Below are 26,149 nucleotides of genomic sequence, written 5' to 3'. Positions count from 1 at the left end.
CGCACAACGTAATGTGCAGCTCACAAGCCTTTCCGTCAGCATTTGCCAGATCTGTTCGCACCCTAAGATTCTGGTTGATATTCAAAATTTGCAATTTACAAGGTTTAAATCCATCATCATCAACACGTTCCACTACTGGGCTAAGACGAGAGTTCTGAACCTTCTTCGACATGCAGTTTTCATCACGATGTCTTCCTTCGCCGCTAGCGAGAGGACACACTTTAAAACTGTCACGACACAAAAACTTAAAATTTTTGCTATTTTCTAAATAGCTACAGCTGCTCGTGCTGGAATAACAATGAATGAACTCCTACCTATGATATTATAAAATAAATATTTTTCACAAATGTTGTCAAATATCTATTTACAAAAAACAACCCCTGAAGTTTCATAATCAAGCTTCTTAAGAGGATCTGCCTTGCAAGTTGATACGTATTTAGTGATTTGACGATTTCAAGGGTTATTATCACTGTGTCTATATATATATAGATATTTTTAATTTGGATTTGACTTTATCACAACGATCCACAGACAGCAGGCCAATGTATAAATCAAGATTAAAAACCACCAGACGGTTTGGAGCTCCGCCGATGCTGGGTCGTGACGTCACGGCGAGCGAAACCGCGTGCGTAGGCGACTCAATATTGGTGATGTATAAGTTGTTATTATTATATTTACGCCGCGACAATGTCGACTTCGATTTTGATTCGTTTTCATGCGAACACAACTGTTTGCCCTATTTCAGAGACGTGCAACGTAAGCCGAGATAACTTCTTAGAAAATTACGAATGCCTTACCCAACCATTCCTGGTAGGCCTTGGCTGTTTAGTTGTTCATTGATCAAGCATAAAGTTTTTATTAACCTACTAACACCTAAGTAGGTGACTTGATTCATAAACATTGTTTACGAGTCGAAAAATCATATCGCCCCCAACAAAATGCTATTTGCATAAACTTCAAGGTAGCTTCTATTTTTCTTCTCTATAATATGTAGGCTATGTAGACCGATACTATTAGCTTTTGCGGAACAATATGAAACTTTAGTTCTACTGCAGGGGTTGCAGGTGATTTTCACTCAACATAAGTAGGCCCACGACGCGGACAACCAATTATGGACATGCGAAAAAAAATCAATTTATTTAAGACAAGTAGTAATAAATACATACTTAATAAGTTGCCACTTTATTTTGAAGTGGAAGAAGTTAACATTGACCGCGGCAGGCAAGCAATGACATGACCTATAAATTGAGTGAGTTTACTGCATGGCTCTGTGCGGACACACGGCTCTGAATCAGCCTTATGGAGTAACTAGTCTACGATAATAGTATATGGCGATTATTCTACCAATTTTTCCTGTCTGCCCACACGCATATTTTGAACTGTTTCTAACACTTAGTACCTAATAATAAATACTTAATACTTGCTTGCATACTTGGTACCTATTGCAATTCTGCTTCTTAGTTCAGAAGAACTAACTCTACCTATATAAGTTAGGTGCGATATAGATGTATATGATGACCACCTCTTTCTATGTCTATCGTAAAATCGATTCACGCACAATGTACGAGGCTAGCTACATATACACATACATATAGTTGAATTTTAGAGTCTGCGATATTTTATTTATGTTCCAACACAGCTCTAGGTTGTTGGAGAACCGTATAGGTGTTAATTAATAATTCTCTCAAAATTCTGAGACTTGTGCCATTATCCACTGCCGCAATTGTCAGTCGCCGTCGTCGTTGGCGTCTGCGGATTATCGCGCAATGTCTCCTTTGAGGCAAACATTGACTGAATCGCCGCGCCGGTTGCGATCACCTTCCATCTATTTTCAAAGGCCTTTCTATCAATTCCCTTTGTCTTTAACCCGCTTTCTAAGCCGATCAATATTTAAATATTATAAACGTAACATTACACCGCCGGCGCCGTTGTCGGCACACGCGACGAACCCTTTATCACATCAGCATAAATAACACACTTCGGCTAATTAGTGGCTTAGAGTACATGTGGAGTAGCGGCCGGCGGCACTTTCTCGAAACTTAGGGTGATAAGGGCTTTATCTACGGCATTAATGTTCGGTGTACGTCGATACGATACAGTATTCGGCGTCAGAGCCACGGCTGAATCAATGGTCCAATAGAATCTGCATATCCGTGTCACAGAAACATCAACATCGTCAGATATTGTTTCTAAGTACATTTTACCCCTTTATGCAGCACTGACCTATTTGTTACTTATTGCTTGGAACGAATACCTATTTACACAAAAGTTCAACCTTCGGCAGTAGCTTAAATGGGACGTTTTTAACTGTTAATTTATTTTACCTATGGAATAACTGACTTGCTTTGACTGACTTTGACTTTCACTTCGACTTCACCCCATTCTCGCGTAAATTCATCAATAATTCCCAAACACATCAGTCCCAGTGTGGTTATCCTACCGCCAACGACTGAATCTGTGTGTAAAATACCTGGTCCATGGGATGTGGGGGTGGTCATCGGTACGAAATATAGGCAGTGGATGGCTGCCACGCTGGCACGCCAGAGTAGGCTGACATGGAAAAGTGTCTGAAAGATGCCTGTGGCACAGGCGCCGAACACTGTATCACGTAAATCGCCAAAAAGCTTGCGGGACAGGCCAAGGCAGGCGTGGAGGCTGCGAAGCGCCATCGCATCCCACGGCGCGACGAGGGGCGCAGGCAGCGCAGGCGGCCGCATGCAGTGATCGCTCGGACGCCGGCCGTGTTGCACGCATTCCGTTCTTTGCCGACCACTCAGTTCCGCACCTCGGGATACACGCCGCGATTCTCACATTAAAACCAACCGACCCCGAGTGACCCCAAAAGTGCACACCGAGCGGCCAACACGAAACGAAACGACTCGCTAACACATTATTATAATAACTTAAGACTAACCCGCTTTGCCATAACACATGTGAGCTTACTTCACTTAATTTATTAATTAACGAGAAGAGGTGAAAACGTAGCCGACGAAGACGAACAGACAGTTTTAAATGTAAAGGGGGCGAGGTGTGACCGACTACCGTCAGGTGAGTTTCGAATTTTTATAATTGTTAAGTAAAAAAGCTGTGCCCGCCCCGGCCGCGACCGTGGTGGTGACGATATGGGGTTTTTGACAGCTGTTTTCGGACGTGTGTCCACGCATAAATTAACGAGTGACTTGATTCATGCGACGACATTCTTGATACACTTAGATGTTATTACAGCTTTTTTAACACAACTCTTTAGATGATTTTAAACATCGACGAAGACAATTTCATGTACATTTACATTACCTACGTAGTTGTAAATTATGCAATAAACATTTCAGTCCTACCCTGGACTCATCATTTGTCGATAATCTCATAATTAGCCAGTCGCGGCGATCATCGACGTAGGTCATTCCGGTCTAGCAGACCCTTCATCATTAGTATTGGAGCGACCGGTTTGCGGCGATGCGCTGGCGCAGTGGCGCAGGCGCAAGGTCCACTCTGGTTGGTGGTGGGTGAGTGACCCATTTGCGCAGGGGGTCACTTCACTTCGCTCCCTTCCTCGTCACGCGAATGATGTGATGAGTTACCCACTAATAATTTCTTCCATTGTTTACAATAGCAATTTAAACTGTCATTGCAATGCCAACGACGCCGGCGGGATGTTTGGTGTTTGCTTACATCACCGCCGAAAGGAATGTCTTTGTTCTGTGGGCGCAGAAACAAACAGACCCATCTGTATGTACATTTTGGTCTAATGGGCTAGTCTGTTTGCACATCTGCGCGCAATCGTTTCTCATATGTCACTAAAGTATTCGGGAAGGCTTTGCATCCGACCTGCTGTCCAGCCTCAACAGCAGCTCAAGGTACTTATGTGTAAGTAAAGCGTTAGTTTAAAAGTTTTTTTTGAACACCACTGCCTTATTGCGATTGCGGTGCAGGGTGCGATTGAAAAGACTAATCAGCCTGTCACTTCTAGCCTGTCCGATTTCCAGATATAAACTGCATCTAACCGGAATGAAATGCGAAAGATTTGATATAACGTTTCTTAGAAGTCGCTATTGTTTAGAACGTGTTACTACACAGTTAGATTACAATAATGGACACCAACTGACTCACGTATCGGCAATTTTGTTTATTTATTATTCGAAATTCTCCCTCAGAATTTAGTTTTCGATAAGGCTTCTAAAGTCTGAGTCATTACGGCTATTTCGGTTAATGTTCCAAAGAAGGCAGGCACCAAACAAGGCTTGTCGATAAAACTTTGCGAATTCTTCAAGGTCCATGACAAAATTCTTCTTCTTTTAAATTTACTTTAACAATTGCTTCGAAGTAATTAAGAGCTGTCGGTGTGCGATATCGTGCTCCTAATGACGTGGCCTCGAATCGTCACCTATCAATATTTACCGAAATTCACTTGTCGACAATGAATACTGTCGCAGCTGGCTTTTACGATCAATTAAACAACTGAAGGCTACTGATATCACACAAGAACATTTTTAATCGGTAAAACAATTCTATTCAATTTGGCTTTATTCCACAAATTATATCAGACGAATAAGTCTAAATTGCTGTGATCGAACTGAATCCAGTGCCATCTAACACTTTCATACGGTTTGAAAATCTTCTCAACTTTAGAAATTCACCTTCGCTCTAACTCACTCCCTTTGCTCTTACGTCCGATTGTATTATCTTAATCCTATGCTTATCTTCCTAATTCCAAACTGTTACGACATTCCGAGTGCATCACCGACCATGCAACCTCACACCGCATCGCCTCGTTCGGAGTCCAATACCTCACGTGTGCCGTGCAGTGCGTGCACTATCAGTCATTTGTCAATTGCTCTATTCTTTGCACAATAAATTCCTTTGCCTTACATTTGTTATCAATGTTTACTTGTAGTAACGTATTACATCTTACTACATTTTCCACATAAATTATGTTATTTTATTTTCAATCATCAGATATATACCTGTATTTCATAGGTATGCAACTCACACTTGAAATCATGAAATGGCTAAATAAATTAACACTATTACAAATTGTTAAGGCAGACCACCCGAGAACAATAAGTTTGTAGTCGTTAAAACAATACATTTTAATAAAGTTTTTTTCTTGTCCATTGTTGCTTTATATTGTTTCCTTATTTTATAACTTGGTAGTAGTTATCTCTGCTATGATAGATGAGTACTTCAACGATGGTTCTCATTCCCAATTATTCGTTTTTTAAACATCACCGGTATCGAATCTTGACGCCCACGTCACGTGTGAGCAATTAACAAATAACTATCTGTGTTTTTTTTTCTGAAGAATAATTCCGACAATATCGACATTATTGATGCAATCTTGAGTGACGTTATATTGAATAGCAATTCTTCTTTAACCTTAGATATTGCTCAAATCAATTAAAAAGTAAAAAATAAAGGTACAACATGAAAACTTCCATAAATGATCATCCTCATCTACCCGGCATCACCGCCAGTCCTCTTCTCAATGAAAATCAACAAGGCTTGGAAAGCGTATTGTATGAAACTTTCATAATTCTTTTTTAAAATGTAGAAATTCGTCATCTTGCGCAGATGAAACAAGGTCCGAACATACTTATCTACCCAATTTTTATATGTTAAATGGAGTTAAAAGATTTGGTAGAGACAGGGCCATTAAAGTGAGCGTCTAATGGCCAGATTGAAAGCGAGACGACCATTCAATTGGACGAAACGCAACGGGCGCGGGTGTCACTCGGCGCGGGCCGCCATAGTGTGCCGCATCGCTATAGTGTGGTAGAAAGCCTATGGCTATTCTATTCAACTGGAGTCTTTATTGCCTAGGATTGAAGCATGTTTGCGAGTCTGGAATTCATACTGTGCTCAACTGTCCGTCGTATGATTATCCCTTTCTGTACCATGCCGTATTTTCCGTAGGATATCCTCTTCTTGCTATGCATTTTTACTTTTTTTATGAAACAACGTGAAGGGATGAACAAGTCATGCGCCTGGTGGTAAGCGACTCGCCTGTCCATGACAGTTGCAGTGCCACTCAGAGCATTAAATCGCAAAGATCTGAAGGGCATTGAGATTTAAATTGACAAGTCCGATGTGCATATAATTTCATCAGCACCCTTACCCTTCAAAACGTAGTAATGCTCACATTGCTGCTTGGCGGCAGAAGTAAGTAAGGTGGCAGTACTTACCTGAACGAATCTTTCACAAGGTGCTCTACTGCTACTAATGCATAATCTATGAAATAATAGTAAAAATTTCTCGTATTTACATTAAATTATCCGCTGACAGGTGTCTCTCTGCATACATTGCCACCTACTACCGATGCAGACACTGCCATTTTTAGCGTGAGCCTTACGAGTGCATGTGGTAGCAATATAGACTGCGTCGACCTCCGATAAACCACGCGCCCACGCGCCCTACCTGTGGTATAATCGCGTGACTTTTTCAAAATTATTGTTATTATTTGCTACTGGACTGACTGCACGCGCGAAGTGGATAGGTACAACTGCAGTAGACACTGACTTCAAGTAGTTCTCGCTGCGCGCCAATTTCAGGAGCTCAGTGTATTTGTTGATGTCGAAATTGAAGATGTTACTTGTAGTTTATCACTGTATTCTGAACATTTACGATTCCAAACGCAGACTTTATTTTTTATTAAGGAAATAAACATATCACCATCAAAATCCTCAATTTAAATTTGTCAACTAATTCACGCCCGCAATACCCGACCATACTCTGCGGTGGAGTTTACGTTCAAAAATGTAAACAATGGTGTCATTACAAAAAAGAAATTAAGAATTGTACACAAATTATATAAGGCCGTCGAGAAAATTTTCATCAATCGTGTTTTTTTACCATTAAGTTCATTAATTTAAATATCTGGGATGCACCATTGCCGACACAAATAAAAGGGAGGATGAAATCGGCATTCGAATAGTAAACGCGCTACGATGTACAGCAGCCGTTGACAAAGTGTTGGTGTCCAAGTTACTAAGCAGGACTACAAAGGTTCGTGTCTACAAAACAGTATTTAGGCCAATCTTAATGTATGAGTGTGAAACATGGACACTAACGCTGAAGGAAGAACACAAATTATTATTATTACAAAAATTATTACAAGGGTGGAGGGTTAGATTCAATAGAGAGATAGAACCAGTGTCTGAGCCTCTGCTCGACTTCGCTGCCTAGGACATGTGGAAAGAATGAGAGAGGATCGAGCTGCCAAAAGAGCGTATTTAGGGCAACCTACGGGTCACCGCCCAGTAGTGGGCCGTCCAAGATATAAAGGAACTAAATGTGTCCGAATGGTCGGAATTGGCACAAGACCGACAGAAATGGCATGCCTTGGTGTCGGAGGCTAAGATGCACTTCGGGTCGCTGAGCCAGCGAGTAAGTATAATTATATTCTCTTAAGAATGTCAGTTGCTACTTTTGATTTCGGACTTATCGTTCATATCGACTGCAGTTTACGTCTCGACTGCATGCAGTCGATGTCTCATGCAGTTGATCACGACTGCACGCATTAATTGCGTAGACTTGCAATATATCTGTTGGCAGCCGTAATTGAACGTTCTGTAGGTGATTAAAAAATCAAAAATGCTATGATTTGTGATCAAGAACACATTGAATCTACTACTACAAAGCTTCTAGCGCTTCTGTCGTTTGATTTAAAATATTTACTTTGGTATCATTAGTAAATGAAACACATGAAAATGAAATTTATGCCTAGCTTTACTAATAGCGTTATTAAGCAAAGATTTTTTTAAAGTTTAATTAACTTCGCGATTTGATGCGTGTGTACACTGCACACCTGTGCAGGCGCATTGATGCTCGCGATGGCGTCACCGCTCGTAGTGCGATATTGTCTCTAGCCTAGGTCACCTACTCTACCTGCCCACAGTGCATTTGTAATCATTGAAATGTAATTCTAATTTTCTAATCTGTTATATGTTTTCCTCATTGTGTTGAGTTGTATTTATAACTGATAATTACTATAATTTTTCTTATACTACATACGATTCGTATGAGTACGTTCTAATCAGGATGATTAAACTTCAGCTATCACTAGACCTACCTACCTGAGAATAATCTGTTTGTGCTATGTTGATAATTTGAATACAAATCGACATATCTGCTAAATTCTTCGCTCAGCAAATCAATTAATGGATGATGTAAGAAATTAGCGCGTTTGGTAAAAAATCGTTGTTTTGCCAAGTGGTTTCCCGGCGTGGGCGCAGCTATTGTCCGCCACCACCCCCGCGCGGGCCCACATGGCTTCGTCGCAGTCGACGTCGTTGCCCTGTCCACCGCGAGCCTGCGCCGGCGCATCACTGATCCTTATTCAGTTATCGATTCGAACGCTTTGAAGTTTTAGTGTTATGTAAAAGGTTTCATAAAGTATTTTAACTTTGGTGAGTGTTGTTACTTTTATTAGTGCGGAATTGTCTGTTGCCTTTTTGTGTTTCGGTGCTACTTATTACACGATGCCATTACGCGCAGTTGTTTAATTTTTATCTAAATTATTTATTTTTTTGTGTTTATAAATTTTGCTCTTCGTGGATCATTTACCTTACTTTTGGACATATTTTGTCATTTATTCATGTCATTATTTGAACATTGTAGACGTAAAGAGTAATCAAATACTCTGAACTGCTATCGCTACGTCAATTTCAAAAATGTCATTGACTTCATCCATCGATCGTTTCGCTCCACAAAAGCCGCGTTGCACCGCTTCGTTGGCAAAAGAGATACGTACTATGCAATTTCTCGATAACGCCTATGTTTTATTTATTTGCTAAGACAATTGAAAGGTAATAAAATGACTAGTACTGTATTATAAACCTATTCTGATATCAGCCCACTTGAAGTCTTTTTTAGCCTGAACTGATGACGTCACAAAGTAAACAAACACATTGGATGCCAAACCTTGGCACCGATAGTGAGCACTAAATTGACACTAAGTAGCCACTAAGTGAGCACTCATTTGTGCGCACTGCCCTGACCGTTGGATCAGCCGCTCCGCTGTTACGCAGAAAGTATTATAAATATGCAATAATAATAAATTCCAAATTGCCTTGTATATTTGTATTATTTTACTGCATTACGAAGATTGTTGTGCATTGGATCGATGCTATTTATTATTTTAATTGTACTAGTTATTCTGTGGCAAAACCTACACGTTTCATCTTGTCAATGTTTGATATGTAAGTTAATAAGTTTAGATCACGACTATGACTTCTTTCGTCTAGTACAAAGGTTCCCAAATTTTTGGGCTCACCGCCCATTTAGGCAAGATAAAAATTTTAACACTCACCACCTCAAAAAATCATTGAAAGCATGTATTTTTTATTTTGCTCACCACCTCAAAAAATCATTGAAAGCACGTATTTTTTATTTTGCTCACCACCTCAAAAAATCATTGAAAGCACGTATTTTTAATTTTGGTTTAATACAAAAAAACAAGGAAAAAAAATATTTATATTTGAAGTGTAGTTTATATACATAGATAATTCAGGTTTTTTTTTAAATGCGGTAGCATCCCCTGGATAGCATCAACGCCCCTCAATTGCCTCCTAGGACTCTTCAGCGCCCACTGGGATAGGGACCACTGTGGGAAACTATGGTCTAGTATTTACATCATATTATACACATAAACGCTGTTGATGTAGATACATACATTTCGCACCCAAAATAACCCCGAAAAGTATTTTTTTTGGAAACTGCCAAAATAAATTGTAAATGATGTGCGTGGCACCAGCCATGTATGCCATTATAATAATCATGGCTTCGATATGAAGCTACGGTGAGGCCACAGACGCTGGATCGAGTTCAGTGAGAACGAAGGAATTTTTCGTTGTGTTTGTTTGTATCAATAATAATATCCATATATTAGTTTTAATCCGTACGCAAACTATTTCGTCAGTAGTTGTTTTGTCAGTAGGTAGGTATCTCAAAAATTACTTAAAAAAATAGTTATACTTAACTACTTTTTTTTACAATACCAAATGACGGGACGATCAAATCGTGCGACTGGTGGTAAGCTCGCACGCCTGTCCATAACAGTTGCAGTGCCACTCGGAGCTTTAGATCGCAAAAATTTGAGGAGCACTGCCGCTGTGCCTGTCGCTCTGAGGCATAAGTCGATAAGTCTCATGTACCAGTAAATTCTCCACCATTCATAATTTTTTTATAGTGTATTCAACATTCTGTGTCGTTCTTTCTCTATTGAGTCAAACAAATTTTAGATGAGAAATATTTTAGTGCAACATTACTAGTCAACAACTTACGATCTTATCGATCTATGCATGTGATAGATAAGATTTAACATAGTTATAATTTCCTTTTCTTCAATTCACTTTTCTCCATTATGGTGGGATTGGTAAAAGCATATGGATTACAAAGGCATTAAAAGCGAAAAAATTTGTCTCCTGGTCAAGTCTGATGAGCTCGATGAGGTGCGTAGCTACGAGGGATGAGCCAGCATTCTTATCCATCTTCCGGAATATAATTTTATTATCTTATAATATCGCTAGCGCTATAATGTTCGGGCGTCAGAGCTCAGGCGAGGTGTCGGTCTTGAGCCGCCCCAGTTGATCGGTATTAATTAGATCGTACGGCTGCGCGAGCGCCGTGAAGACTATAAGGTCGCGCGTATTGGGTGTTCTCATCTCGCGGTTCGTCGCCTATGCGTGTACATCTGCGACTACGAGCTCAGGGCCCGGCCAGGGTGGGGGGAGTGTGCAGCGGCGGTGTGGAACTTGTGAATAATGCATAACCATGATTTACATGTAACGTTATTTGAATGAGAATAACTGTTATAGACTTAAATTTTAGCAGTAAACTCACATGCATGTTGAAACAAAAAATGTATTAATTTCTTTGCTTCAATCTTTTTGCAACGTTTTCTGTAAGTTTGAAATTGACTAAATATTTCATAAAGGATGGAAAAGAAATAAAAGAAATATTTTATGTAGTTTACATTCTCTTTGCCAAACGTGACAAGAACGAATAAATACATACGCATGGTTACAATTTCATGTCATCAAAATTGCCGACCAAGATACGTTAGAATCCGGAGAGGAGCCCCGAAAAGGGATTTAACACAATGACATGTTCCGATATCATGTGGAACTTTTTCAGTGAGTACATTCTCTGTGCACAGCTTTCGAGTTGCATACAAGAAGACATGACCCCGTCCGAACCGTCCACCACCCTGATGCACTTGGCACGCTTGAAGCCAGTGCCCTTAACCGCTGCACATTTCTGACACAGTTGCTGTTCGCGAAGTTATTCAAAAGAGGAGAGAGATTAAAAATAATTGAAAGCAACGAGAAGTCGTTAATTCTGCACTTTCTCGCTGTATTTTCCTCAAAGCCTTAAATCACCGCTGACCGCTGCGCCTGCGCCCCGTCACCCCGTGCCATCCGCGCCGTCGACCGCTGTGCGAGGGCGGTTCCCGAATTATGGACACATTTCTTACTCAGTTTTTTAGTATCAATTATTACCAGGGATCGGAGTAGGTAGGGTTTTTTCCAGGAACATACAACAGAAAATGGAGACTGCCTTACGATAATATTTTTTAGGTCCTGGATTTTTTCGAGATTCGGGAAATCACTTGAATACATTAATAATTGACGTAATTGGGACAGGTAGGTTAGACTATATTTATCTTAACTTTGCTACGAGTTGTTGCAACACAAATTTTTCAGAATATTTAGTAAAATTCCTACAAAAAAAAATTCATTCATTTTTTCTAAAAGTATACATTTTAGAAGGCTATCTCCCGCTAAACTGGAGACGGTTACTTAATACATTTAATTAGAGTTACTAAGATTTGTATTACTACTAACATGCTGTTTTATTACGCAGAACATTATGCAGAATCCTAAAACTATCGCAACGACTCTTCGTGTTCTAGGCATTTTAGGTATACGTTTTAACTTTCTCGACTCGATTTCCATGTCATAACCAGAAAACTTCTGCATGATTAACATATTTTGCCAGCCTTTTTTAAAATAAAAAAGGGTGCGACATATAAACTATAGTAGGTAGTAATATCGGAATAGATTACGTATATTAACTTTAACTTCAAAGAAGGAAGTACATGTAGAGTGGATAATACCGCACTCTGAAATACCGGAGTGATAATCATAATGTTTTCATCCCGGAATTTTAAAAATCACGAATTATTTATTAGGACTTTGAATACATTGATAACAAATAATTAGTTTTTAGGGTTCCGAACTAAAACTGTTTTAAATTAAAGTCTCTTGCTTCACATATAGTAAAATAAAACTAAATTGCTTGGTTTTCGTGTTTATTTGTTTCAGTAGGAAATTAAAACTTCTGTTTCGAATTCGTACTGATGTTTTGTTATTGCTTCAGATAATTACTGTAGTGATTCCAAAACTGGATCGACTAAAACTTCGTAACGATGGGATACTAAAGGTATGGTCCCATACAAAAAATACACATTTTATTTTTCTTCTTCTAAACTATTAGATTTATGGCAAAATGTTATATGACAATATTTAATTAGGACAATAGGATCTCCGGATTGGCATTTTCTTAGAGAGGTAGCGTGAAAAAAATCCAATGTTCGCAATATTGCTGATCGGACCCACTGTGTCGCAAAGTTAAGATAAATATAGTGTACCTGCCTGTTTCCAATTACGTCAATTTTTAATGTTCTTAAGTGATTTCCCGAATCCCGGACAGATCCAGGACCTAAAAAGTATTGTCATAAGGCAGTCTCCATTTTCTGTCTATGTTCCTCGAAGGTTAGGTAAAAAAACTCTACCTATTCCGATCCCTGATTATAACTCTTAGTAGGTTTTATATTTTTGGATATTTACTTGTACGTTTGCATTAATAAATTCGTTTATTATAATATTCAACGTTTGTTCTGCTTACACACTAAGTTAGTAGCATTAGCTGTCGAGATTACTTTGAGATTGACATCGTATTCATGACGCACAGAAATCAAGAACGAATGCAGAATTCGAGTGTTTATAAAACGCAGTATCGCGTTCAGCGAAAATATTTCACTTTAAGCGTCGCACAACAGACTCATCGGCGTCGTCTGTTCCCAGCGAGAATGTTTTGAGAATCGAGGATCACATTGCATGCGATTGTCCGATCCGATACACTTACCCAAGCGTACAAAAATCTTTTATATTGTTATAAATATTTCAGTTAAATAAAAATAAATAATCGCTGAAAATGTAAACACGGGACAAGGTTTGTATCAAATAATTTTATTTTCAGTAATCAATACGCAATTCTGATTTTTGTATTGTTTGTAAGCGACACTTTTGTCCATATGACACTGCTGTGCCGCTCAGAGCTAAATCACAAAGATTTGAGTGGTACTGCCACTGCGCCCGACACCCTGAGACATAAGTTGACAAAGTCCTATTTGTCTGTAATTTCACAAGCACCCTTACCCTTTAAAACCGGAACGCAGTAATGCTCATATTACAGCTGGGCGGCAGAAATAGGCAAGGCGGCAGTACTTACCTAGACGAACTCTTTCACTAGCTCTACTGCTCCTAAAATGTCATAATTTAGTATACCGTATTAAAATAATATTATTTACATATAACTGATATAATAAAAAAAATATCTGATACACACGCACATCTATGTTAATTTTGAATGCGCAAGAGCGGATGGTACACCAACCAATAATCGTAAAAACATGTGCACAACTAATTTCCAAGGCAGTGGCAAAGGCCGTAAATGATCAGTTCCCAATCGATTGAGGTAAAAAAAGATTTAGAATGATACCCGGCAATCTTAACTTTTTATCTGTTTGTCTCTTATAAACGTGTGTGGGACCTTTAAATACCATTTCAAGTCCTCAATAATATTTGAACTCCTCAAATAAGTTGTGTTTACCCACCGACCAAAGTGTTCTCTAGTGAATAAATAATAAACTTAATGTTTTTACTTTTGCAACGTTTGCCAGATTTTTGTTTTAGTCGTTTTGCGGCATTAGCTTCATTTTGTTTTGTCAATATTTATTTCAGGCAATTGAAATGGACGCTATTTACTATTATGATTATCATTATGTACCGGCTAGCTAAACTATATTTTTAATTTTCTTTATATACATATGTCCGGATAATGTATATCCGTATCCAGCTAGGATGTCCTACAATCACGAATATGATTTTACTACATCGTCTAAGAGTCTTCTGTCCTATCTAACTCCGTCCTCAATCACGGCTGCTCAGCTATATATCTTCTATTGCTCACACACGCGAAAAACCATATCTACTCGTAACATAGCTAATTTGTATTTCCATCAAATTTAACGATTTAATATAAAGAATTATTCTGAGGTCGTAAAGTAAGCCTCTAACTAAGCGGTTTCAATTATACTTATAATAAATAGCCCGCTGCAAAGCAGAGCTTCATACGCGAGAGGCATCTGCGCAGAACCTGTTCTATCTGTAATACCTGCGCCGGCGCGGCGTGCTATATCTGCCTAGAATAAAGTCAAATTTAACTATATAAGTAGTCTATACAACCTGGCTTTAATACAAAATGTATTCATGTATACCCCGCAGTGGGAGACGAATGATTTCACAGTCAATATATCAGTAATTTGTTCCTCTCTATTATGATCTTTTTCTAAGAATCTTAGCTGGTTATGATAAGATGCGTTGCTTTTACGTTATATGTTATTACGTGTATTACGCTATTACGTGTTCACCATTTTGTACGTGAGAAAGTTTTGTGCTATTTTGTTGATTATCGGTTTTTCACTCACTCACTTTCATTAAGCTTAAACAAATTGGTTTCAAAAACATTTTATCGAACATCTAATTTGTTTGAGAAATGCGAAAATGATCTTCTAATCAATCTATAGATCATTCGATGATTCGTCCTGCCTGAGACAATCGATCACTCGGTCTCAGATGCCGCGACGACGACGCAGCGAGACGTGTGGGCGACTTGAATTAGTAACATCAATGTCTGTTGGTGTGTCGCACCTGCCACTTCGAATGTCGAGGACAGGACTGTTGAAACTCTCGATTTCTTTGCTTTACGAATGCGAGTTTGCAACTTATGAATTATCGCAAGGTTTGTTTGGACACGACTCCTCCCAGAATTAAAAAGACACGCATACGATACATAAACAGCAACTTTTGCTTTGCCGTATTATTCAAACGTAGTTAATTGTAATGTGTATTTTTCTCTTTCTTTGTTAATCTTCCGTTTTCTCAGTGCTGAAGACTTATCTTTCCCCACTAGACTTTATATTCATGTCATACGATGGGTTTGAAATACATAGAGTGTAGTCTTTCCCCTTTCCTATTTGTATAAATATTTGTCCGACGATTAAAGACAATGTGTGATGTTATTTGCAAACGAACAGCGCATTACAGCGACATTGGACAGTTGATATTGAATATTCTGCAGAGGCGTCGTGACTCATAAATGGTTCCTTGTTAATATCGACTAATGATCACTTTAGCTTCGTTCAAGTATTTATATCCCTGTTTTCAGTAAAATTCAAACTTTATTACATTGCATGTACCTATTGTATAACGTCAGATGTAATGTTTTCTGATAGGTCATTTATATTATCTGGCTGTTTATTGGGATAGTAACAACTTGGGGATTAGTCTGATTATCTGTTTGATTGAGACGAAACGTACTTGTCAGGCGTACCTATGTACCTATTTATTTATTATATTAGTGTCGCTACATCTTGGCCTCATCCAAAATACAATTTAACACTTATAACGTACCTACCTACGTACCTGTATCCTGTATTAAATCGATGTAGGCATTAATATGAGCCCACGGTCTGAGATCACCGCTTACTCTGAAATATCTATATCTAGCCCCGTTGATGTCACCACAGACATTCGCCTGCATCTTCGCCCATGTATTTATATTTACGACTTATTTCCTTATTTAGACGAATAATCTAGCAAACGAAACACTGTTTGTTCCAAACATTATTTGTTATCGCATTTAATATAGTGGTTGGTTATACGTGTTGTCATATTTTAATGCTACGCATAAACTATTATATTTTCTTATATTATATTTTCTTTGACTTGAGGTTTCAACTCTATGCCGCTTACAACAAGAACGGACCAAAACATCAATCTTGATATGCCTTTGGCTGCACCTTTTTCTTTGTGCTTCGTGATTAGTAAACAACCGTTTCTTCACCAAATTAAGTTGTGGCGCCGGAGCTCAGTTGTAGCTGTTTTGTGAATTCCTATACGTAGTAAAACGTGCTTCAAGTGACAACGAAAAGTAAACTTTATTCACTATATTACTAATATATATGTATTGTATCACTTATAAGCACCACGATTATTGTATAACTTGATGCTGAGTGAGCACAGTATTCATAAAGGTCTGAGAGGTACAGCAAAAGCATCTGCCCTACACGTCACGAACCGAAGTCCACACACAGAATACAAAACTAGAAAAAAATGGTTCGCAAAAATTTAATTTTGATTGTGTTACATTGTTTGCTGTAAATCTTATTAAATAATATATTCTCTTTTCCAAAGCAACGCTTCAAATGTGCTTTTAAGTTAATAATGAAATTTGCGAAAAGCGCGATCATTGCGTGTAGATAAGTTTCTTTCATAATAAATACATCCGTTAGCGCGCCTTCACAAAGGTCATTTACACAGACCGCGATCCGATCCAGATAATCGCTTCATTTAAAGTGGACCCATCGAGACGAACAATTCGGAGCCAGTTATGTTATATTTCCTTATGTTACCTCTGTTGCTATTCGTCTCGCCATGCAAATCTGTCTTATTTATTGCCACTCAATGGTCTAAAGTCCAAAGATTCGTTTTATGTAGAACTAACTCCGACATTTAATGGTAATCAACTTTCTTATATGGCATGGCATTTTTTTACTACCATACTTTGTCGCTAGGTAATCGTACACAAGAAATTGTTAACGGGAAATGAGACCTACATAAAATAGATATTTTGACGGAAAATCGTATTTCGCCATTAAAAAATACGAATTCAACTTGTTTTTTTAATTGATTATAAAAACAGAAGATATCGGTAATGAACTATAGGGCTCGAAACACGATTGACTAAACTTCGGTCGAAAAAAAAATACAAAGTTGCGCAAAAATTTACTTTTGTACTATATTCATCTACGGAAAAATCACTTTCATTTGACTTACTTCAAAGGAAATTTTGTCTTCCGTTTTCAATACACGTCAAAGGACTAATAGCTCATTTTACTTTTTGTAAAAGGCAAATGTTTAAATGTCCGGCAATAAATTGCTCCACATCTATCTCAGACGCTTCAAACCCTACAGAACCACGATACCATTACGCCAAATTAAGATTCTGCAAATGTACAACATCTTTTTATGTACGCACACACGAGCACATTTTCCGTAAATTCAAAAGAAAATCGGTCCGCAATATTATAAAAAAACTTTACGTGGAAAGTTTCGAAACGTTGCACGTCTACGACTCCCAGAAGTTAAACTCTGAGAGGCTTTACCTAAAAAGGCTGAATGCTCTACTCAACGTAATATCATATCTAATTCCAAGTGTCCAATGGTGTACGAGCACGGGTTGATTTACATGATGGGTTCAAGGCTGGCTCCAAAGCGAGCTTTACCTGCGCGCGCGCCGGCGCCGATGCCGTTGCCGCTTTGCCAACGCATTGAAAGGCAATGCGATTTGATATTGTTGCACTTTTATTATTGTTGGGATGCGGGTTGCTACGTTGTAAAACTTGGTTGCTACAACTGTAGTAAACGCTATTTGTATCCGTGTTATTTATACAGGAGTCGAGTAGGCAGTTTGCCGCTTCCCATATAGGTAACCATGAATTCCATCACATAAGCAAACAAGGTGAAACAGGTTGACGACGATATCTTTTGGAATAATGAAAAACATTAGTCGTACGTGGGCCAACCTGTTATCGGTTCCCTGGACTGTCTATCATAAATCCCCGTGAAATGCAGCGGCCTAGTTAGTTGATGTAACCGCGGTGCGCTCGCGCACGTGTCTCGCGGGTGGCCCGATAAGCACGACAGCGATAACGCTTCGTCGCAGAACATCAAACCCAACCATTGTTGATGTACTAGGTCCAGCACCGACTACCTATCACTTTGGCAATGTTTCGATTTAGACCAAGCCTGATGGTGGCATGTTTGTGAAATTTAGCACCATATTAAATGTTTTCATAATCTATACTCGCACTATCAACAACATCACTACAAATGAATTTTCTACGAATTTTCAGGAAGTTTAGAGCTGTCGTCAAACAAAAAACTTTATACTAAAGACATAGTAACCCGTTTAGCTCTATCTTTCTTCTATGATATTCGTAATAAATATTGAAAATGATATATGTGAATAAAAGTTTAATTTAAAAAGACCGATTATAGAATTCCTTATACAGTTTATAGGAAATCATAGAAGTGGGAAGTTTCTCTTTCTGTTTTAAATTAGGTATTTATACCGGTTAACGGAATTAATATTCTTGACATTGAATTTAATAGCAAATAATGACCTCTTACTTATCAAGATCGCGACCGTAACAACGGTAACACCCAGGTGGCAGCATTCGACGAATTAATAAAGCCAGCGCAGCAGCAGCGCAGCAGCAGCGGCTGCCAAAAGAGGTTGTAGAAATTCTTAACACACATGTGATCACTAAAGTTTCATAATTCTCTAAGGAGTTCTTGAGCTCATGTGGAAAAATAAACTGACTTATCATCCTAAAGTAATAAAATATTATTAACTACTTATATGGAATAAAAGACGTCCTTGTAAGTATACGTTTTAAGGTTCCATTGAACCAAATAATTCATATACTAAGTAGAAAAAAATCTCGTCGTTTTGTTCAAATGTCTAATTTTGAATGTGTTGCCAACCCTACGCAAACACTTTTATGAATAGAATAACAATTATAATTCACAAAAGTTACCTACTTGTTACTTGGTCGTTCATTCACCCCACTGGTGGACTCAGTTTCGAAGATGTCTCTAACAGTACTCCACCGCACGAGTTGTAAAAAGATTGTAGAACTTGTAATAATTAATACTCATTAATCAACCGACAAATATCGTGATACCGTAGTTTATTTAGTTTGCTAGAAATCAAAAACATTTAGTGAGAGTTATTATTTAATAACAGAGATTTTTAGGCAGAGTTTTCAATAAATTTTGATTGCGTTTAGCTTCAACATTTTTAAACTCTATTTTCATGATAATAGTTACTTTGTCGTAAGAATATGTGACAAGTACGTGTGGTAGGTATAAATAGTAATGACAAATATTGTGAGTAACAGATTGACGAGGCTTTCAAAGGCGGGTGTGACCATAGAAATACCCTTCAGCCCATAATCGTACATTACACTTGTGTAGATTACCTTGTTTATTACCAAATTTACCATTAACGTAAATGGACACGGCATTACTAAACATGTGTCGATTGTCACAACAGTTTTTTGTGTGTAATAGTCACTTTCGTGTCTAAACGATTGCATCACTGAGTGGCTGTAACCCAAAAAGGAGTGGACTTGAGCGTTGTTTACGACGACAGGGCTAACTCGGCTAAATGCATGTAATAATGACATCGATCGTTACAATTCTTACTGATTACCTTACTTATTCTACACGCAGAACGTACGTACCTACATTTTCAACTAAATTAAACAGAACCTCAAACATTATAGCGTTGTTGTTTACAAACAAGCGTTAATTTGAGCAACGACCGTGCCTGATTTGATTAGTGAGAACCATATTGTCATTTTACCAAAAATATATGTCCAAATTCATTTTTACGCAATCCGTTTCTCGTGTGAGGATTGTGTTCAATTTCTTTAATCAACGAGATCTGGTAAATAAATCTTAATTTCCTCGCGGCAAAAACTCACGGATTCCTTATAAAGGTGTTGACGTCGCGATAGCAGGGCATACGGGAAACCGGGACAAGGGCGGTCAGTCCCGCCGCCGCCATCGGCTCGAGTTGGCCGCACATCCTTAAATGGCAGCAACCTTGCGGCCACATGGCGAGAAAACAACCAAGGTTGCATGAAATTGCTATTTATTGTAATGTGTCAAGGTGACATTCAATGCAGAGCCAGCTGTTGTTGTCGAGTAATCGATTCACTCGTTGACAATCATCAATATCGGTGTATTGCGCAACAGGTAGCGCGCAGCGGGCGGCCGCGAGATTGCAACGCATGGACACTTGCAATTTTGCGGCTATCGGCGTTTGATTGATTGTAATGTTTACATCTTAAAATAGATGTCTACAATGTTGCGATGCCGTTTCAAACCATCAGTTGTGTTTGATAGTGATTCTTCTTTTGCTCCATCGTGCACGTCATCTTTTAAATCTTCGAACGGCACATGAACTTTAGTAATCGATGAAATACCTTGTATATTATTGGTCGCTTCCAAAATTATAGTAAGTGAGTATTGCACCATGTGCCATTATTACAATAAAACTGGTGAAATGTGGCCGATTGCCTCGCGATCGCTGCGGCCATTCTCCAGCTATGACTTTGGGCATGCTAATTTCTTGAATTTTCTTGTACATCCCAATCACTTTGAGAGTTTCGTATATGATTGACTGAAGTTCTGTACTAAATAGCAGAATAAACTTGGATTTTATCGCGATAAACAGTTGTGCATCAAATGATAGTTACAAATGAAGCTCCCGGAGTAATGACGAAAAATTTAACCTTGTAGAGAAATTGTATTTCTAGGTATAACTTTAGATGCTAAATTGCAATGAAGTCCACACGTAAGTAAGTTATCAAAACTGCTCAGCTCTGCAATGTACGTGATTTAATAAATACGAAAACTTTCAGACGTCGAAACAGCTAGATTGGTACGGCACTTTGCATTGGGGTAATGCCGTTGATATTAATAGAATCTTTGTCCTGCAGAAACGTGCGGTTTAAACAGATTAACATTCTTACACTAACGTCACGATATTTATGAAAATGTTATTTATGTTAAGAAAAACATTACTTTTTTATGAAAAACAGTGACAGACATAACGTTAATACACGAGGAATAAAAATAAACTAGCTGTTCTTGTTAGTCGTCTTCACAAAGTCTCAAATTCATTTAAGGGGCAATGTTTACGTTTCTATAATGAGATTCCGATTCATATTCAAAATTTGCCATTTACGAGGTTTAAAACTATAATGAAACAAAAATGTTATACTAAAAGTTATTATAACAGCTTCTGCGTACTTGGATGACAAAAATTCGTGGTAGTGACCCGTTTAAATTAAATATTGCAATGATACATGTATTCAAATGTATATTTACAAAGAGCAACCTCTAAAGTTTCTTGCTCATTCTTCTCAAGGGAATCTGCCTTATGAACGAACAGTAGAGTTTAATCAGTACGACGATTTTGAAATCTTAATGATTTTGAAAAATTACACTTGAGTGTAATTTAGGAATGAAACTATTTTTCCGGATTTAAATCGCGTATTTTAATCGCGGTTGACTGTCAACCGTGACCATGGGACCTGTAAAGGGCCCGAAACGTCGCGTCGGTTTGTTTGAAAAAACAAATATACGCGATTTAAATCCGGAAAAATAGTTTCATTCCTATGTATAACAATCGCGAAAACCTAAGAACTTGAGTGTAATTCGCTTACTTATGAAATAAAGATTATTTTACTTTGAAATGGAAAAATAATTTCTCAAGATCACGTATTACATTTTATATATACAACATTTTAAACATTGGACACAATCACAAGTCGTGATTTAACAACTGTAATCATTGAAAATATTGATTTAAATTATCTTTCTATACAAGTGCGCTGTAACCACCTCAACTTTTTCTATCAACAATTTGGCGCGCACCAAAAAAGGCGCGAAACAATAGCCAATCAAGTGAGCGAGCGCTCGCCAGATGGCCGCCCGTGGCGCTGATTGGCGCGTTGTAATATTACCACACGTTAGAAACTTTTCGTCATTGGCGGAGTGAAAAGTTCGATGAAATAGTTTGTAGTGAAAAACGTGAGAAGCTTTTCACTATTTATTCCTTATATATGTATACTGTATATATTTGAAATTGAAACGTTCTGATCAACTAAATACTAGCGTATGTAAAACTCCAAAGTAAAGATCTATTTGAAAAGAGTACAACAAAGTTCCACAACAAATTAGAAATTGCAATATTTGGCAGAATTTTAGACATTATTATTAATAATAACCTGACTGTTAAACATTCTACAATATTCATTCAATTTATAAAAGCTACATTTAATTTCATGCGATCTAATTTTCTTATTATTATTATTTTTATTAGACAAACTTATTAAATCTATTATTGTTATATTTTATTACAGTGTTTTATATATAAATTATTGCATGAAAATTCTATGAAAACTTTGAAACGTTGTCCGCCACAAGGCGGATCACGGTGATTCAAAATTCAATCTTGTAAGTCTTTGTAACCTGTGTATCACAAAGAAACAAATGATTTGAGTTGATATTTATTTAATTGCGCCAAAATGTAAAAAAAATGTAAATGTTTTCTACTTTGTATCCGAGAAAACAAGTGACAATAAAACAAAACACCATTCATTTAGAGTTCACAAGACCGCTGTTTATAAACTCATTGCTATTTGTTTGTTTCTTGCAGAATGTCTGAGGGTGACGTGTCCCTGATCCGTGACGAAGACGTACTGCGCCGTATGGTGAGACAATATTACCTACCTATATTATTTACCTATTTATACAATAATAAATTACCCCGACCTTAGCTGTGGCCTGTCTGTCTCAGACCGACATGTTCCTACAGCGAAGATTCTACCCTACCTACAAGAGCAGGGTACCATATTTTTTTATAACCGGTCTGCCAATCGATTCCTCTGTATTTGTATGGCTCTTAGGTGTGTCACTTACCATCAAACCATATTTCAAAGCATTTACCCGTCGCAATTATTCTGTGACAATAGATGGAATTTGAAAATTGTATTTTTCACTCAGTTTTAAATGTAAAAGCCCAAGTTGCTCAATAAACAAATAGATAATAAACGGAAACACTCTAGTAATAAAAAACTTAAGATCTGCAAAGTCATGGTTATCTTTTGGTCTCTTACATAACCGTGATCGTATGTATGGAAAAGTGTAATAGAAGTCCAATAACCTAATTTAATTTAACAACATGTAAAAAATACCGTAACTTTTTATTCATTACTTAGTAATCTGAAACGATCACATTTAAAGGGAGAGTTTGCTTCAGCTAAAAACATTCCATGAGCTACTTCGAAACTTAGTTACTTAACGTATCAAATATAACATAAATAATATACCAAACATGTTTAAAATACGCAGAAAATGATCCGTTTTTTCCGCTTTTAACTCGTCTACTATGTAGAAATTTTATCGAGCGACATTGGGCATAGTGCTGAGGAGGCTGGCAACATTTTTGATCACTAAATTTATTTTATGGAAGACGTAGGTCTCTAATCACTCAAGGCTTGGTACGAGGCGAACTGATCCTCTTGAGGAGTTTCACGTGCAGCCTCCCCAGGACCCAGAGTTTCCACAGCAAAATGCACAAAACTGTGGCACAGGCAGATTGGCCTTTTTGAGTCTTTTGCGGTGGTTTACTGCTCTGGCGGTGAAATCCGCGCGACTCGCGTTTGTTGACATGAATGGAGACCACAGTAACCACACGTATCGCTCCTCACACAAGCTGTCTACCCAGTTTCCATGAAATATCATATATCAGTCCTTTTACCGACGCTCGGATAGACGAGAAGATAGATAATATCTTGGCACCGTTATTGAGGTACTCATTCATCTTATCTCTGGTAGGTAGGTTCAATTGCAGAATTTAGTGAATTTTTAAAGTTTCTGGCGATATTTGATATTCAGTGTCAGAATTCGCCGAAGTGAACTGTGTCTACAAATCATTAGCCATTACTGGTGGCAATTTGGCATTCTAAATCAAAACTATCCCACTTTAGAATTTCAGCATTATAAAATGTTACGAAAATAATATGTTGAGTGTCTAGTAGTCCTTTCACGTAAAGTAACAAGTCACGTAAAATATTAATACGAGGAATAAAATGGCCGTTCTCGACAGCCGACTCCATGAAGTCACAAATTCAATGAAGTGGCGAAATCCTTGTTTATATTCAAAAGAGGTATGCTGTTTACGAAGTTTCAGAAGTATCATGTAACTAAACCTTTCTGTACAATGTTCAGTAACATACTTTAATATACCTACAGTCTTTGCGCTTCATGTTGTTTATGATCTTTTTAACCGACTTCAAAAAAGAAGGGGGTTCTCAATTTTGATGATATTTTTTGGTTAGTTAGAAGATACCTCAGTATTGGCCCCATTTAGACTTGAAGAAAATATTCCACCTCTAAGCGTGGCAAACTAGGGGATGGAGCCGTTTTCGCGCACTTTCTGGTAACCGATCAATTTCAAGTGTAACTTGTGCGTGTCATTTCTTATTGATATTTCAAGCTTTAACTAACTCAAAATTATCACCAATCTGAGAGGTGTTAAAAGTTCCTGAGTGAATTGAAGTCGGTAAATTAATATTGGCATATTGCAGAATGATTAATTTCAAAATTTTTGTATGCAGCATGTGTGGTATGTGAGAGATTAATGGTGGTTTCCACTACCGGACGAAGTCCTAACACTGGTAGTAACGGAGGTCTGTAGATTACACAAGAATTAACTTAGGATTTAGCAGGCAAACCATTCTGAATGACTGAATCAGTGTTAGAATATGATCTCATCTGTTTTTACTTACATTTAGGATTGTACCCTTTTAAAGAAATAAATTATTACCAGTATTGTTTTATGTTTACGAGTGCTATTATTGGTGGAAATGGAAAAATGCCACCATTGTCTTGCCATTATTTATTCATTTTAAATAACTATGCTTCAAAAAATGTACTCCATCCTGTTTGTCAATAAAACATGAACTTCTTCCAAATAGTAGTTAAGCGGACACTCTTATAGGATTAGTTTTTAAGTATAACTTATTTCTTAAGTGCTGTTTGAGTCTAAGTTAAACCACCTACTTTTTAATAATGCAATGCAATATCGTTTTCTAGTGGCAGCAGACGGAGGACTTTTCTCGCAAAAAGGAGATCCGCGCGCACATGTACCGCCTACGCGAGGAGCGCTTGCGCAACTTGCACTCGCCCGAGCCCTCGCCCCTCCCTAAAGGTATACTTTTCGCAGCTAGCACAAGCTATTTAGTAGATACCGAGAAACTAGAAAAAGAAAGGGGTTTGTTTATAGTAAAATACAACTCGTTAAGATTCAAGTAGCTAACTGTGTACATACATAAATAGAACCGAGTAATTGTCTGAGACAAACAATACCTTGTGATGAATTGAAAATGTGAATAGGTGCAATTGTCACTCATTAAATTCTAAATGGATTCTTTTATACTAATTATTATTAAAATATTTATTGCGCATTACCTTGTCTTCGATCTTAAAATAAATGAATGAATTGTGTGACAAAATGATCTTATTGAAGAATTTCATGGATGAACTAACGTCTGTTCACTCGTAAAACACACACTCGTAGAGATATTAACATCAATACACAATAAACAACATAAGCTTTATATAATATAAGGCTTTTAGTTTTTAATTAATTACTTACGGCATCAATTGATGTCAATGCATTTGCAAATTTGGCTTATCTACAATAGTACCTACTGCTTAGAGTTCAAGTTATTTGTTTATAGTTGAATTGTAATGGCACTATAAATGTTGCTTGCCAATATTGGTAAAAGTTATAATACTCCACAAAGCATTTTGTCATTTATATTATATTGAAAAGCCCCGTTCTCAAACTTTAAAAACTACATATCATAGCACCCAGTACGTTTGGAGCAATAGTGTGGAAGTGTAGACTCTCTGCAGGTGTAGCTCCGGCGATGCACGTGGCGTCGTTCGCAGACCAGAGTTTCCAGGGACTCAAGAGCAAGGAGGTGCGCGACGCTGGCTCTCCGCCCAAGGAGTTCCGCGCAGGTGCTTTACCACCACTGCCCCCTGCCATTTGCCAATTGCGGGCCTCTGCCCTAACCACTAACCGCGCTTATTAACTGGTTAGCGGCATTGTAACATCGTTATTCATGTGGCCATGAGTTCAAACGGACGCACGCTAG

At 37.9% G+C, this 26,149-nt stretch overlaps 1 protein-coding gene across 1 annotated transcript in view; it reads left to right on the top strand.

Annotated features, from left to right (window-relative positions):
• Positions 1–2,737: 2,737 nt before the first annotated feature.
• The window catches only part of LOC113225813 (serine-rich adhesin for platelets-like), a gene marked incomplete at its 3' end in the record, with an annotated part of 65,169 nt that continues 41,757 nt past the window's right edge, over positions 2,738–26,149 (top strand). The window contains exons 1-4 of the mRNA XM_026458253.1: positions 2,738–3,048; positions 22,639–22,693; positions 25,080–25,194; positions 25,905–26,012. Coding sequence (XP_026314038.1) covers positions 22,640–22,693; positions 25,080–25,194; positions 25,905–26,012 — 277 coding nt within the window. The remainder of the gene's footprint in view (positions 3,049–22,638; positions 22,694–25,079; positions 25,195–25,904; positions 26,013–26,149) is intronic.

The sequence above is a fragment of the Hyposmocoma kahamanoa genome, unplaced genomic scaffold (genome assembly GCF_003589595.1).
Source record: "Hyposmocoma kahamanoa isolate Upper Pololo Valley unplaced genomic scaffold, ASM358959v1 175, whole genome shotgun sequence".
Lineage (NCBI taxonomy): Eukaryota > Metazoa > Arthropoda > Insecta > Lepidoptera > Cosmopterigidae > Hyposmocoma > Hyposmocoma kahamanoa.
Note: the sequence above shows the minus strand (reverse complement) of the source record. Positions and strands in the feature narration are given on the sequence as shown.